Source organism: Eurypyga helias, unplaced genomic scaffold (assembly GCF_000690775.1).
Source record: "Eurypyga helias isolate BGI_N326 unplaced genomic scaffold, ASM69077v1 Scaffold42654, whole genome shotgun sequence".
Taxonomy (NCBI): Eukaryota; Metazoa; Chordata; class Aves; order Eurypygiformes; family Eurypygidae; genus Eurypyga; species Eurypyga helias.
This window is the reverse complement of record NW_010245161.1, coordinates 1-17,668: the sequence shown is the minus strand read 5'-3', so window position 1 is coordinate 17,668 and position 17,668 is coordinate 1. Positions and strand designations below refer to the sequence as shown.

The following is a 17,668-nucleotide window of genomic DNA, read 5'->3' as shown; positions in this document are numbered from 1 at the left end:
GATAAAGTTTAACCTCAGTTTAGTCAGGACCATGAGAATACTTTTCAGACCATAACAGGAAGAAGATGTTAGAGCACTGCATACTTAACCAGCACAATGAACTGCCTCTACCAGATTGCAGACTGCCAAGATACTTTGAAATGACTAGCCTTGGCCACTTATATTTGTAAAAAGAGAAGAAAGTGGTGTTCCTAACATTGCTTTTTAGAAGTAAAAATTCTATTTACCTGTGATATTTCCCAACATATCTTTAGTGTGGCAAGCCAAATCTTCACTTTCACCATCTTTGAAGTTGCCTATTTCTCCATAATATAGAGCAATCCCAAGTTGCATTATTCGTATAAACATAGGAAGCTGCTGATCAGAGATTGAAAGTTTCAGACTTTCAACTAATGTGTGAATCTGTAACATGAAAGAGAACAAAAGAAAATAGTAACAAAGCTCTGTCATCATTACAGTCATCTTTTAAACCGTACAACTCAATGTTCATTTTGTATGTCCAGTCCAACTCCTAAAAACAAAGCTGCAGTGCCTTGAGGCAAACAATCACTGCCAAAAACATACACTCTTTGGGTTGCTACACAAGAGACCTTCAGGTTGAAAAGTTACATGCATAGTATTTTGCACACACTTTCTTTTTTTTTTTTTTTAACACAATTGTTAGAATCATAGATTCATGGAATGTTTTGGGTTGGAAGGGACCTTAAAGATCATCTAGTTCCAATGCCCCTGCTACGGGTAGGGACACCTTAATTATTAATATTTCCTCTTGCTGCTGAAGAAGTATCTAAAACCTAAGTCACATTAGTGCATCTGATGAAACTTTTATTTTCATTATAGAGTTCCATAAAAATTTCTGCATGCTAAAGAAAACCTAGATATACTGGCTTTAATATACAAGGTCCTTTGCTTGGATTCTCTCTCACTCCCAATGTTGTTGCAAGTGGACAAGTGACAGACGGGAGAAAGGATTCATTCCAACTGAAGTGCAGAAAACGGCTTCCCTGGATATTCAAGCTCAAACATGCAATTAAGCAGGTTTTGCTAAATGAAAGCAAACTTTGCAAAGACTGTAATTACTAGGATGAAATATTTTTCCGTCTTTGTATACTTCAGCTATTTTATTCAATACTTCAAGTTATTTTTATGAATACGTAATCACTCTACAAAGACACAAACGGACTTGATAAAAAAGCTACCTTTCATTAAAATAAGAACTGCATAAAATAAAATTATTTTAATCAAATTCCTGTACATAACACTAGACACATTTCCAGTTCCAGGTCCTGTTTCTAAATGTTGTGGGTGAAAATCACAGAAATGGAAAATAACTACACATCAGCATTGGCCTTAATGTAATCCAATTCAAGATACATGAAAACTGACTTTGTAAACAGCACTGCCTATCCATGGGCAGGAAAAAATACAGTGTTAAAATAAATATCTGTACAAAAATATGCTAATATACTACTAAGACTTCAGTAATAAATCTGTATATATAGATTTATTAATAAATCCAGAGCCTTAGTCAAACAGAATGGGTGACAACACAGTATCAGCCATTTGTAGACTAAAGATTTTTCGGTATTAGAATTCTGCTATTATGAAAGAAAACAGTGTGAAAAAATCCCAAGATAGATTTTGGAAATAAAAAATTATTCCTTCAATAGCTATTTTTCGGGGCCAGTTGATTAAAAGTTGTCCATAATAATTTTCTCTGTGCAGACTAACAACAGGAAGGATAAGGAGTGAATAATTGTCTCAAGATTTGGAAGGAAAGATTTTGCCAAAAGCCTTTTTAAATGTCACACAAGGGGCACATGTCATAGTGGAGGACAGGAACACTAGGCAGCACTGTAGGCAGTGAACATAATTATATAGTGGCTTAACTGAAAGCATGTTACACTCTTGGACTTCTTGTACAGACCACCCTCCCATCACAATCCTGCTCGTACATTGCCAGAGGAACTCATCTGCCTCTCAGGAAGTTGACTCATCTCACCAAAACTGGCAGAAAACTATTTATTTCTTTCTGTCCAGTTAGCTTTCTGTCAACACAGTGAGTAGAATCAGATGACTGTCGGGTCAGACAAACGCGAGTGCTGCTGCAAATAGGGAGAGGCAGGAGTGACATCCACAGTGGAAATCAGCTCATCTATCTCATGTTACCTCGTCCTATCATGATTTCAACAAGAAAAGCAACAAAATATGCAAAACTAATCATTTTACATGTGTTTTGACACATTCTAAAATCAGAAATAGGAGCTCAGTGTGCCCAAATTAAAAGCATACAAATACAGATCCAAGTACTTCAGAACTGTCCTCCTTCAATAAGTCTCAACTTTAAACTCATTAAGATCAGTTTGTCCAAAACTTTGCAATAGATATAGTAGCCAAAATTGTACAGGTTGAACACTAGTCTAAGTCCCTGCACAGAAACCAAATGAGCATATGCTATTACAAAGGTGAAAGTCCTGGAAACTTTCACTCAAGGCCAAAAAACAGATGTGCTTTACACCAAGTGAGCAACACAGAGTATGAAAGTTTTCATTACAAGTATCTTCACAGATTTGGAGAAAAAGATTGAGTGCTGCTGGCCTTTGTCTTTAGCTGGTGTCGTGGTTTAACTGGGAAACAAACCACCAGAAGAAAAGCTGCTGGCATCCAGTAATCTACCCTTCAGGTGCGTTGAGGCTAGAGTAATTTCATGTGCAGTGGAGAGTTTTAAAAAGCTTTAAGCATCCTTGAATTAAATTCCATTAATGAAGTAGCTATATTTACTAACAATAGCTCCTTTTATTTCAATTGTAAGCAAATGTAGCTACATCCAACCGACAGTTCAATATTTTAAAGACTATCTTCTTAAATAACCACATCCTGATGATGCACAGCACACAATCTCCATGTGTACAACAAAACAGTGTCAAGTTTGTGAGGATAACAGATTTGTAGATCTAATTGTTGCATAATAGCATAGCAGTGAAATACTAGAAAAGGTTTAAGATTAAAAAAATCATTTCCTTGGGACCATTATTCTTTGGATCATAATAAACAATTTATAATTGCTTATAAATATCTAAAGGGCTGGTGTCAAGAGAATGGGCCAGACTATTTTCAGTGGTGCCCAGTGACAGGACTAGGGGCAACGGGCAAACTGGAGCACAGGAAGTTCCACCTGAACTTGAGGAATAACTTTACTCTGATGGTGACAGAGCACTGGAACAGGCTGCCCAGAGAGGTTGTGGAGTCACCTTCTCCAGAGATACTCAAAATCCACCTGGATGCATTCCTGTCCAACCTGCTCCAGATGAACCTGCCCTGACGGGGATTGGACTAGATGATCTCCAGAGGTCCCTTACCACCCTGCCCATTCTGTGATTCTGTGGTTAACTCAAATATTAATTAACACTGCCTCCGTGCATTCTAGTGTGTTTTGTGTTTTAGTCCAATATCCACTAAAAATTGTAAGTAATAACATAATAATTACCATTTTTACAACAGCAGCATGTTAAACTATATGGAAGACTGTGTCAGCACTTCCATTAAAGTGTGCTGTCAGAGACTTGTAATCTGGCCATAAACTTTTGCTCTACATTAAAACTTGGCATATAGGACTTCAGCTAGGTACAGAATACTTCTCCAAAATTTACAGAACTATTTGGCTAACTTAAAAATCAGACTTTTTAACATTAAGATTTACTGCCTACATGCAGTAATCATACTGTCACCACAGAACATAAAGACCAAAACTGATAAACTACAGACATTTATATGATGTTTCCTTATTACCACTGGAGTTCATTTAGATTGTGAAGTTATACAGAACATGGTTAAAACATTATACATAATATGACTGAACACATAAATTCTTGCTTAAAAAAGTCAAAATAAGCAAATTTTCAAAACTGAAATTTCTGCAAACGTACGTAGTACCAGACATTGGTGTGCAAGTATCTGACATTTCTTATCTGGATAAATACTCATATGCCCATTGCCATATCCACAAATCTCTAAAATGTGTCTGAAGTAATTAAAGGCATATAGCTGTACAGTACATCGAAGAAATAGAGGCATTTGACAAATTGGACATGATTACTAATTAACTCCTAACCTTAAGTTCACATCAGCGTAGGACTTCCTGAGTCATGAGTCAAACAAATGCAGTTATCCTAACTGAAAGAGTGCCACTTCTAGATTACATTCTGGAGAAATACCCATCAAAATCTATTTCAAAATCAACTATTTTGCAGTGCATATGCCTGAAGATTATTTTTTATGAAAACTTGGGAAAAGCCTAGTATGAATCTGTGTCCTAATTTAAAACGGTTGTCAAATAAATAAATGGGCAGCACTGGTATTCGCTGAGAGTGGGAGAAGAAACCTTACATGCATGACTACCCAGAGCAGGAAAACACACAAACATTTGAGTGGAAGGTAATTAAGTGTCTACCAACTCAGCATTTTGCTTCTGCACTGCAAAATGTAAAGGTGTCACCTAGCATCAGATGTCCACAAGTAATACTGCACCCCTGCTCACCAGGAAACAGGCTGGGCTTGCTAATCCATTTCACCTGGTTCACTACATCATGTTCATACACTGAAGTTTCTGGTTATTTATCAGTTTGAGCTACATTTGAAACAATATCATAAGTTATAAATCCTCTCCATCTTAATGGAGGCAACTTAAAGCATATAGTTAGGTTTATTTCTTTAACAGATTATCCACAGACCTTTTTTTCCTAATTATTATGTTTTCTTTTTTAAAACTTCAGGAAAAATAGAAGATATTAGAGCACATCACTTCCTTTCCTTACATGCTCTACGTAGACTAATTGCATTATATGAACAAAACACAATAAAAAAATCCCTTTAGTAAAAAACAGCAGCATCGCTTTTCATTTTACTTTAAATTGCAAAGTATATTTTAAAAAAACTCTAAAATTCACAAGTAAAAAGCAAAAAAATCTGATACTTACTTTAATAATAGATGGCATTTTGGAGTTGAGGTTATCATAAGTGAAATGCAGACGAGTCCTGAAGGAACATTTGTACAGCAGAGGCTCCTGGTAAAATTCAATTTTGCCACTAGCATTTCTCTTATCAAGACATACAGTGCAGTCAGCAAAGTTGATCATCTTTCTCAGTACCAGATCGGTGGCTTTTAAAAAAGTACATAGGTTAAAAAAATACATTGCACAAGAAAAGTAACATTTGCATACGTGTATCTAGAAGAAAACAATACAAGCTAGTGGTGTGGTCATTATTTAAATCAAAGTACTTGATTATGTGACTAAAGAGAATAATTCAGCATTTCATAGACTTTTTCAGCTGAATACTTAAAAATCAAGGACAAATTGGATATAATTAATTTGAATTTTCATCCCTTCACTGTACCTTAGCTCTGTTTATAAAATAAGAGCACTGCTTTGTGTGCAAGCATAAGACCAATGAATATTATCATCATTCTTCCAGAAAGAATCTTTTTTCCCCTGAAGTTTTCTTTTGAATCTTCCAAAGCAAACGAGCTATTATAATAATATTAACACAAAACATATTTTGTCACAGTATTTTGTAATAATTCTGTCCAGAACAGAGAAATGTGTTCAGTTGTCAGGAAAACATGAATTAAATTCCCTGTTCTACCAGATATCATATGGGTAATCTTGAAATACACTTACTGTGCCCAAATTCAACCTTCAGTAAGAACATCTAGACTTACAGAAATACTGCAAATGTTGGTAATTCAAAGACTAAGACATTCAGATAATGAAGACCAAGATAAATATCAAAAAGTTAGGATTTTTTTCCTGAAAATGTGAAGCAAAGTGAGGCATGTCTTGCAATTTGTATGCCATGCTCACTACAGCACAGCACATTTTACCACCTCTCTAGTCACCCTGTTTCGAGAGTTTTAATCACAGTCACAACAGAACGCCTTATGATGTTACTGCTCATGCACAACAATACAAACAGATTACCTAAGCACTCAATGCCAGCCGCAAGCACAAAACCAAATGCAGTCACAGGATGGCAAGCATGAGCAGAGAAGACTACAAAACACATTGTAGTTATCTGTATTATGTAAGTATACGTTAAGAATCAATCTACATTATTAGAACTGGCTCTGCAAAATGAAGGACAAGGGAAAAATATTAAGAAATAAAGAGGCAGAATGTAGCTAAATTCTGACAAAAAGTGTCATTTTTATTACAAATGCCAATTTCTATATACATTTGAGTACCCCCACTGTGTTATCTAAACCAAAATATATCTACTTACCAGAGATGTCCATAAATGCTCGATCCCAAAATTCATCGACTGTGTAGCATTCTGCAGAAGTGATATTGACTGAGAGAACAATATCATCCTCCACATACTTTAATATGAGATTGTTGATCACAATGTTGACGTTATTTACAACACGCCTAATCAAACTCTGAACGTAGCCTGTAATATAATACCAATTTTTAGGAGTTATAAGGAAGTCATGATGCTAAATTCAATTATTATTAAAGTCATTATACCCAACTTGTATCTTTTAAAATCAAAACAAACCAAGTATGATCCTTTATTTATTCAAAAATCATAAGACTTCACTCTTTAATATTCAATGCAGTTAAGTCAATCAGCATCCTACAAAGCTAATAATCCATAGGAAAATAATATGTAAACACTAGGAATATAATATAGTTTAAGACATTAATTTTTGATGGTAAGAATCAACTTTCAAACTAATTAAGAAAACAAGTTTCTGGATTATTGTAGACAAAGAATTGTAATGACAATTACGTTTACACTTGAAAGATATTAAGAAATAATTTTGGAAAAGTGAACACCAGTTGCTAGGTTACATTTCAAGTCTGGATATATTATGTCTATTTGCCCCCTCACCTAGTTTTTTAAAAGTTAACTAACAACATTAATATGCCTAGTACTTTTTTTCGTTCTAAAAGCTAATATATCCACATCATGATTAGTAAGACCCCTGTGAGGTATAACAAAACCAATTTCTGTCAACAACCCAAATAGTAAGCACCTGCACTGTAGCCTGTTGGAAAGAAATCCATTTTAATTTTTTCAGACATAATGTGATTGGAAAAATGATCTCGTCTGTGAATTCCCAGTATGCGGTAAACACTCATATTTTACCAATATGGTAAAGAAATTAAATACTACCCATATTCATGTATTTTATGTATACTGAATGTAACTATGGAGCTAACTCATTTGTGCTGGAAAAAAACCAAGCCTTAAAATTTCTAGGTTTTAAAATTTAAAACATTACTCACAATCTACCTAAAAACACATTTAGTACATGCTATAGAAGTCTACTTTGGTAACCACGCTGTAAAAAGGCCAGTTAATGATACAGGTTTAAATCCACAGGCTTCAAGAGTAGTTTCTTGACACTTGCACTAAATGTTTATAGCAACAGTTTTAAATTCAGATAAAACGTAAAATAAAGATCAAAACACTGTATGATAAGTAGGAGCAGACTCAGGTTGCTACTTCCATTCTACTCTGCTTTTTCTAAGTATTCATCATTTTCACACTTAAATATTACTTTTCACCTTAGAGTATATGGAACACTTCACCATTATATAAGTGATTTTGAGTTCCACAACTGCAAATTTACAAAGTTGACATAAAATGTTTTTCCCTTCTTCGCATTCAAAGCCTCCAACCACTTCTTTTATTAAATGTAAAACATGCTTTGCTACCATTAGCAGAATATTTTGATTCTGATGAGGTGCATTTCTACGTTTTAAAAGTGTTTCAATATTAAAAACTTAATTGTAAAACACTTATCATGTTTCTTATCATAACTCTGCTTGCTTCATTTTATACTATTCTTGAGCATACATCACCCTTTCAGCAAAGCTAGTTCCAGCAGGACAGAAATAGCATTTTAACATCTCCTGCCATCTTAAGAAGATTGTAAGTGCATACAAAGAAAGTCTGGAGAGTGTTTTAGACCCACTATCTACAGAAACAGGAATACCAGAAATGCAGTGAAGTTCAAAAATTTGAAAGCTTAGTACTGTCAGATTTCTAACATAATCTGAATTTACTTTTTTAGCATATCCATCAGAAAAAAAACCCACCATTGAATATTATGTGGTATAGCTTGTTTTTAAGAATTTTCTCACTGACTTAAAATGGTACCATACTTTTAAGTTATATGCATTCAGGAAACCAGATGTAATCTTTCAGTAATTGAGGGGCATAAGAGACTGGCACAAAACATTTAGTTGCTTTTCTTAATTTCAGCATATATTTTGCAGACTTCATAACTAGCAACTATAAAATCATAACTAATAATATAATTATTATTTTAAAGAAAGATACTGCTTCATTGAAGACCATGAAGCCATCCTTCCACAGGACTGAAGTTGTCAATATTTTGCTTTCAAGGGTCTTTCAAATTCAATCTAATTTACATTTTCCTGCTGTGAACAACAAAAACATTACAAATCCAGCATCATAGCAGCCAAAAAAAAAAAAAGTAAGTCCTACTAATAGTTTCCAGCAGTACTCAGGAAAAGAGCAACAATGCTCTCATCTGTGTCTTCTTGCCTGGATGAATAAAAAGAGGGAGCAGATGTCTATCTTCCAAATGAAACAGAGGTCATGGATTCAATAAAAACCTTTGTTTCACAATTCTGAAAAGACATTCCTAAACTAGTGGTGCAGTATATTGTTAAGAGTACTCTAGAGGTACCAGCTTTCTTATTAAGTTTAGCTTCAAATATACTAGAATTAGATCCTCATGAGTGAGGGTCAGCCTTTTAAAGAAAATGAATTTAAATTGTAATTCTTACTATTCAAATCAAAGTAATGAGAACATCAGCATATTCAGTTATAATATAGGGTTTTTTTAAAAAAAAGGTTTGTTTTTAAATACCAGTGGGAGAAAACAGGTGAGGGTTGTTTCTTATTCCTGTAATTTTTTACGTATAACACTATGACCATCTGTACCACTACAGTTCACGTATTCCATGATCAAGTGACTAAAAATACTAGAAAATCTGTAGAGGTAAAATTTTCTCCTGAGGTGCAACACAAAATCCACATGTATGCTTTTTCCAAATTCTCCAGAACCCAGCAGGCTGCACTGTGCACCAAGAGCTACAAATGCAGTTTCAGATCCAACCCTCCAAAATATTGTAAGCACTATAGTCCACAGAATGGTCTACTGATTTAACAGAGTTGGTATCATCAGACTGGTAACACAGATATTGTTACTAAAGCTACATTTTTAGCTAAGGTCTGTCTAGCTCCGCCTCTGAGAATGCCACAAAGCTAGAAGACAAATCTTTCAGCCTACAACAGCAGTATGATATCAATATCCTCCAAAGACAAAAAAAAAAAGACATCTAAGCAGATGATTCAACATCTTACTAAATCCAGGACGTGTAAATTCAAGCTTAGCAAAACCGTATGCTATGCCACAGAGGATAAAATCCTCTTAAAATCCTCCTCCATGAGGAGGCCTCTACTCATGGATGCCATTTACCACATAGGACCAAGGTAGTGCTATTTATGCATCAAAAACCAAAAGCAAAACCAACTGTAGTTAGAGAACTTTGCCACAAGGGAAATAACAGTCCATTTAATAAGTTAAGATTTGACTAATGCTTTCTGAATCACTAGACTTCACTACCAACATACTCTATGCAGTTGACAAAGGAATGTGACGACAGTGAAGGAGGTAATAGTGCCCCACAGTTTCGCAAAGGCACAAAGTACATCCAGAGAATCTAGCAAATAGTAACATAAGAAGGCACCAGATCTGATGTATTTGCAGTACTGTAGCAAGGTATGTGCAAGTTGTATCCGCACACTAATCAGTAAGAACCAAAATATATTCATGAAAGATGACACGGTAGCCAATTTTCAATGTACATGTTGCATCTGGACCTGAGGCAACATCTCTTGAAATGTTTTACCTCCATCAGGTGCTAAAACTTCACCATTAGAACAAGCAGAGCTCTAGCCTTTCACTAGGACTACACCTTTCTGGGAGGTCCACAGGTAACACTGGCAGAAACAAACAGGAGGAACCAAAATTCTAAGCTTGGGCTGACAGTGGTATAACCATCCAATTCTTTGCCAAGCCTCTGACGCCTGCTGTTCAGAGGGGAGATGCCAAGAACCCAACCAAGGAGCTGCCAGAGCTGAAGCGCTGTCCATGGTAGGACACGGTGGCTGTCACCAGTCCTGCAATCCCAAGCCACCCAAATTTATGGATCTCCAAGCTTTTTTAAGACAGCCTACAATCTGACTCCTCAAATACCCGTTCCAAAGCAAGATGATACTCTGTAGTACATAATATTCCACACAGCAAATTTCACTGTGTTTTCTTTTGATTCAAGGCAATATAAACTTCCTGTTAACAAAAGACAAAAAAAAAAAGCCTAACACAAAACTGCCCCGTCTTTAACCTATCTAAAATTACATGCCCCAAGGAGACAAACTGAAATCGAAGAATTCTGGAATGAATTTGCATTTTTCTGCACAAAACACCCCCAAAATACTCCAAATTTCTGGGCAAACTCATCAGCAATAGTAATCAGATACACAGTTCCTTAGGCATTTTGGTATCATATAAATGTCTCCAAGTTCCAATGAGCTGAATTCCACAGGGAAAAAAAAAGTGATTAACATCTCTGCCAGTAGAGACAGGACTCAATAAGAAACGTCTCTCAGACTTATTACTCTCATACACAGAAAACCTTACCTTTAAAAGTATTGTAAGAATCTGAAAACAAAATGTCTGAAAACATACAGGAAAAGAACTTAACGTGAACCACTGAGCAATTAATTAGCAGAAAACAAAGTAATCCAAAACAGGAGAACTGGAGCAGTAGAGGAGAAAATCTAACATGCTACCGTACATTTCTCATGCTAATCTATCTTCACTATAAACTGAGTCCTGTAAATTTAAGGATTCAACAAAAGGGAAGGAAAAAATATAAGTATTAACTACATTTGATTGCAATTTGGTCCTGTCTCATTCTATTCAATTATTTCACTCACCTTTATGTGTGATCTGTAGGATGGAGATATAATGGTTTAACTGAGATATTGTGGCCACCCGAAAAAAAGGTAGGTATTTTCTATCACCCAAATACAATCCAGCTTCTGAAATTATGGGTAATTACCTGGAGGTAAATCAGGGTCAGGAGAAGCAGATTGCTGAACTCGTCGTGGTTTTACTGCTGATTTCATGCTTTCCGTGGTACTGCGGTTTGTTGAACTGGAACCACAACTTTCATGGTCTTCCTGCTAGAGGAAAAGAAAGCAACTGATTCAACCAAATGAAAAGAAAATAAATATGGGGAGAACAACTTGGTGAAGATTTGGTAAATTAAACTTCTGTTACTGTTCTTCCATCACTTCAGTCCTGTGAAATCATCTAGCTATAGAAATGATTACAAAACTAGCTGAACAACATAAAAATTACTTGTAAGTAACACTTTCACTAACTTTTATTTTAAAAAAACAGTCATTTAATTATTAATTTCAGTTGAAAACATTTTTATCTGCATTTCTGTTGAAACATTCCTTCAGAGAGGGACAGAGTTCTGCAGGCTACCAAAACAAATATGAGCAACTAGTGAATTTTATGAGATTACCTCAGATAGTTCCACGATGTCAGAGTCATGTCCTTCCTAACACAGCTCATTGAAGCTGATTCACAAAGAAAAATATTTTTGCAGACTTGTAAAATCGTAAAACATGGCCCCAGAAAAGATAAATGGACTGAGAGCACCTGCTCATCTTGAGCTCCTACATAGCTCATTCACCTTAAGGAATTCAGAAGCAGGAAACATGGCTCATAATTAGAGAATAGGATATAAGCCTTACAAGATGAAATTCACAGACACAAGAAAATCTTAATTAGCTGAATATAGGGTTTTAAATACCCTGCTAGTATTCCCATTACATTCCACAATGACAGTTTAACTATAAGACTCAGGTGCAAGAGAGCCAAGAAAACTAATGCAAATATTCTTGCAAGTGTATTAGAAGAGCAGGTTAGAAAGGAAGCAAATTCTTACAATTTTTGACCCAAGCCAAATTTTCTCTTTGATAGATGTAGTCTCACACAAAAAAGCTATAGTATTCTGAAGTCCTCTAATCACTAAAAAGCAAACAGCTTAAACTGTGCTGGGTTTTTGTACAGGATAGATCATGCGTTTCCCTGTGTGCTGCCTGGCATTTTTAATAATCTCAGAGAAATTACAAAATAGAGTTTTCACATTACTTGCTTCTTAATGATTTTTTTTTTATTTTTCATGCAAATGACATAAATTACGTATAATGATACATGTTAAATAGAAGTCTACAACTTCTTCAAAAACACTTGAAGAGAGAGTTTTATCCTTCCACTCTGTATTTAGAAAAACAGAACACAGAGGGAAATCCTCTGATAAAGTGGAAATACCATTTCAATAAAAATAAAGATGATAAGCAATATAACCTTACCCTGGGGGGAGAGGGGGAGGAGGAAGAAAAAAAAAAAAAAAAGGCTGAACTTATTTAGAGAAATTGCAGAAGACAGAATAATTCATACATTCAAAGGGTAGACAGTAGTTTCTAAAAGAAGGATGAGTTACCACAAAGGAGTTGAGATTTTCCAGTCACTAATACAGCATTGAAACAAGCCACTTGTTATGTTTTATTTTATAGTTTTTTCACCATTTCAGTCATATAGGACCTTCCATTCCAGCGCATGAAAAAGTGAAGCAAGTGTTCAGCATCAACGCTGTTTGGAGAGTATTCGTTTGCTTCATTATGTCTGACAACCTTCTGATGCTTTTCAGCGAGGAATGTGAGTCTCCTGAAGTCTCCTTCAGAACTTCTAACTACAGTGCAATTTCATTAGAAAGCCACTATCCTCTTCCTGGCATAGCTGAGCAATAATGACAGTTTGAGGCTCTTGCTTTATCTTTAAATCTTGGATAACTGAAGCCTTTTCATCAATACATATATATTTTTACAACTGAAAAAGCTCACCTCTCCTTCACATCTCCAGCTTACTGAGAAAAACTAGATCGTAGACTTTTAAGCTAAAATTTTTGAAACAACTTTTAAGCATACTCTCTTCTCTTGGAATCCAGTTCGTGGGTAGCATCAAAATCTTTTTTTCAGATGAGTCACCATACTGCTATTTACGTTTTGAACTTGCAAACAACCCTGACATATCAGAGACCAAACACCTTAATTAGCACATTTCTTTCTTTCCTGAGCTCACTTACGGTTTATACAGAATGCTGTGGTGCAACTATTTAATTATTTGATCACATTACACCTGCCTTTTAATATTCACGATGGCTACAAGAAAAAGAAAAGGAGGCCAGGGAGGTGGGGAAGGCATTCTATTTCTGAAGTGGTAACTGGATCAAGCTGACTACATTCAAGTTTAACTTGTCCATCTGCATACTGACACAACCAAGTTCGATGAATCTTCTCATAACTTCATGCAAAATCTATGCGATGTTTTAATTGTATACAGCATTAGTAACACTTAAAGATGAAATAAGAGTGGTTTAAGCTTTTATCAGAGTTAGGAATACACATTAGCACACTGAGTTTAGAGGAGAGGGGGTTTGCTTGTTTTAAAGGGAAGCGGAGAACCTTTAGATAGTGTTAATTTTGAAAGAAAGTCTCAAATCTTAACCTATAAATAAATTAAATACAATAACCTTTTTATATTTCCCGGAGCCTCCAGTCTGTTGTGATGGAAAATGGTTACAACCATTCTGAATATGACTTAATCCCCATGAAGTAACAGAGCATACCTACACTGAAGAAAAATTCAACCTGACCAAACATTTGAAAGGGTTTCTTTTTAAATATAAGATAACATCCATTCATTTCCTTACATTACACAATTAGCAAAAAGGTTTTAGAGCTGCAGGGGGATTTTTTTGAACATGAACACAAAGCTATTTATCACAACAACTACTGATACTTCATAAAGCAAATGATGTATTCTTTAATTACCAGAGGATGATAACAGCAGCCGTGACCTTACAGGAACTACATTCCTACGTAGACGTATATCCAAAATCTTTCTGTATCTGCACGCATCTGCTCAATGTTAACTTTAAGAGCACACTATTAATTTCTGAAACATGTGGCTGTCTCATAAGCCCAGAAGTAAAACATGTTCATTAAAGAGATGGGAAAAAGTTCCAAGCAAACTGCCAAAACTAGCATAATTATGAAACTATTTAACACTGGAACCAACTAGAGTCACACACTGTGTCTAGATCACAGTGATGTCATCAGAAACACCCAGCCAAAAGGCACTAAAACTACTGCACTCCCATAAATCCACCTCACACCAGATGAAAACCATCTTAAAGTTAAAGTCAAAATTATACTGGGGGTAGAAAGGGAGTTACATTCTAAAAGTGCTAATAACTATAGTCATAGTAGGAGATTTGATAAATACCCATTCATTTTAGCATTAACGAGTGATTCCAAACAACAGTCACAACAGCAGAAAACTAAAAATAAAATCTCTTCCCACTACATTGTATAAGTAAAGCCTAGAACACATAAATTTCAGCATGAGGTCCTGCTTATGGGAGTTGTTACACAAATGTACCTTGGATCAGGACAAACAGAAGTTTGCACAACCAGGCCCTTTCTTTCCCTTTTGACAAACGCATCAGACCAGGTACTCAGCTGAAATATCTGAAATATTTTTTAGAGCACTACAGTTACATCTAAAACTGTGCAAGTCATAAGCAACGTGCTAAAGACACCTAGGCTAGTAAATTTACATATATGCTCCGCAGTCAATTTTCTGCCGCAATATAAAACAGTTATTGCAAGGTTTAAGGCAAATTCCAATTGGCAACACCCAACCACTTATTAAAGGAGGTTTATTACGATCTTTCCTAATAAGCGGAGCTTATCATCTATGTTTATTATTCTGTTCTCCAAATATAAAATACATAGTTCTTTTTCTCATTAGAGATGCCTTTTCATTTTAAAAATACATAAATACTGTTTCATGTGCAAGACTTTCAAAATGCCTCATAAAAACGCTTAATGGGAGAAAAGTGTGTTCTCTTGGAGTTCACTTAGCTATTTATGCAAATACTGTCCCTCTGCTTTCACCAAATCAAGTTAAAGACAAAGACAAATGAGTTTTTTTTAAAAAAAAAAAAAACACCACACACACCACAGGAAAATGTGTAAAACCAGTGACAATCATTAATTAAATTTTAAAACCCGAACCAATCCTAAGTAGCTACTGCACAAACTTGTAGAGTTCTCCATCACCATTTCCTCTCTTCCTCTACAAATTTTGCTTTTTCTGATCCTTTGTCATTTCTAAAACAATTAGCTTAATATCCTTTACAAGTCAGTAAGACATATATTTCTGTAAAGCATATCTTAAATTGCAAGATGCAAAAACTGCAAGAGAGGGAGTAATTTCCCACCAGTGGACTCTGCTTACATGGCTGAGTAGCTAGTTGCCTGTGGCAAGACTGAAAGTAATAAGGAATATTCAGAATATATTCATTCTAGCAAGGCCTTTAACATGATCTCCTGCACAGAGCTTATTCACAGATTGCTGAGATATCAACTGGACAGTGGGAGATAAGTTGCGTGAAAAAGGGGCTGGATCACTACAGTCAAAGGATTGTGATCAGGAGTACAAAGTCCAACTAGTGGTTGGTTACTTGTGGCATCCTTCATGGATCAAAACCAAGCACATGCTGTTTAACATCCCTATTGAAGACCTGGAAGACAGGATAGGGACACCTCAGCAAGGCTGTGGATGTTACCAACGTTAGGGGAGGAGCCAATGCACTAGTGGGCAGGGATCCCACTGACACGGACCCTGAGAGGCTGAAGAAATGGTTTGTCAGGAGCTCCATACAGTCCAGAGGCAAACACTCAGTCCTGCCTGTGTGGGATGGAGGCACTCTGTGTAAGTGTACAGACTAAGGGCCAAATTGCTAGAAAACAGCTTCGCAGGAAAGAGCCCATGGGTCCCAAAGAGCAGCAAGCTGAACACAAGTCAGCAGTATGCCCGTGCTGCAAAGAAGACCACTGTGTGCTGGGCTGTATTAGCAAGAGTGAAACCAGGGGCACGATTCTTCCCCTCTCTGGCCCTTCTGACATGTGTGGAATACTGCACCCAGCCCAGGGCTCTCCAGTAGATGGACATGAACATACCAGAAGCAAGTCGAGTGGAGGGCCACCATGGTAGTTAGAGGGCTGAAGCACAAAAGGTCTCCCTCAGGAGAGGCTGAGACAACTTTGGATTGCTTGACTAACCAACCAAGAAGGGAGAAGAGACATCCTGCTGCTGTGTAGAGCTGCAAGCTGGGAGCGGACAGAGAAGAGGGAGACAGACCCTGTGTCTGTTGCCATTCATCCACTCACAGCACGCCTTTGACAAATCCACAATACAGGCAATTCCAAGCAGGCCAAAAGCTATTTCACCAGGAGAGGAGTCAAATATTGGAAAAGGCTGCATGGAGAGGTGGCAGAGTCTCAATCCTTGGAGCTATTCAGCACTTGGCCCTAGCCCCGAAGCAACCTCCTCTAACAGGACTTGCTTTGGGCACAAAGTTGGACCATACCATCACCAGAGATCATCACTAATTGCTCTACAATTCTTCTCCATGCAAAAATGAAACAACTAAAGATTATCTTAAGATTACACTACAACTTCAATTAAAATGGCAAGCACTATCAAGATCTTGCTTTCAAAAAGGTATTTATGTTCCACTGCTACATAATTGTCAATAAGCATTATATATATACACAAATGGACAAATTCACTCATCCTACACTTCTGTCTAACCTTGCAACAAGAGTTCTGCTGGTTCGCACAGTTCAAGCATTACTTAGACATGAGTCAACTTTAACATAGCAATAATTTCACTGCACAATTATGCTGCAAAGAATATTTTACTAAGAGTCAACAACAAAAAGTGAAATATGGAAACAGACTATCGACTTTATTATTTTTCTAACGACCAGCAAACCAGAAGCATAACAACACTGAAACAGGAAAAGAGACTTAAACATGCCATCTATAAATCTTTTGGAAGGTGCAAGTTACTAGTCTAATGCACACTAACTTTAAAGTTACATACGTAAATGTCTATTTAAATTATGACAGTATAAAATACTGAAAAGAATATTTTGCTAAATCAGAATTGGTTACTATTTAGAAGAATAATTAGGAAGTTCTGTATACATGAAAATTATATATAGGTTACACATACACACTTATTCTATATTCAAAAGTCTATTCAAGACAGTACGTTTTCTTACACTCCTACAAAACCCGATTTGAAATCTTTTCAAACTGGCAAATCACATAACTCACAGTGAGCACTCAAAGATTAAACTCTGTCTTTCTCTATAGCAAATGTGAGCATAATGGAAGGTCTTTATTTTTGTACTTAATTTTTTTTCAGTACTATGTCATGTATAACAATGTCCAAAATCATATCTTTAAATTATGTACCAGACTACTGTGTTGGGTTTGTGTAGTGTTGGGTTTTGGTAGTGGGGCAAGGGCCACAGACTCCTATAAGAAGCTGCCAGAAACTTCTCTGGCTCAGGGGGACCTGCCTCGGTCATAGAATCACCAACTATCACCTAGTTCCAACCCCCCTGC

General features: G+C 36.2%; 1 protein-coding gene across 1 annotated transcript; it reads right to left on the bottom strand.

Moving 5' to 3' along the window:
- Nucleotides 1–227: 227 nt before the first annotated feature.
- LOC104508376 (vacuolar protein sorting-associated protein 13B-like) lies at nt 228–11,289 on the bottom strand (the record flags this gene model as incomplete). Its single annotated transcript, XM_010149971.1, has 4 exons — nt 228–402; nt 4,977–5,158; nt 6,280–6,447; nt 11,166–11,289. Coding segments are annotated over 4 exons (649 nt in total), but the record flags the coding sequence as incomplete, so codon positions are not given.
- Nucleotides 11,290–17,668: the final 6,379 nt, after the last annotated feature.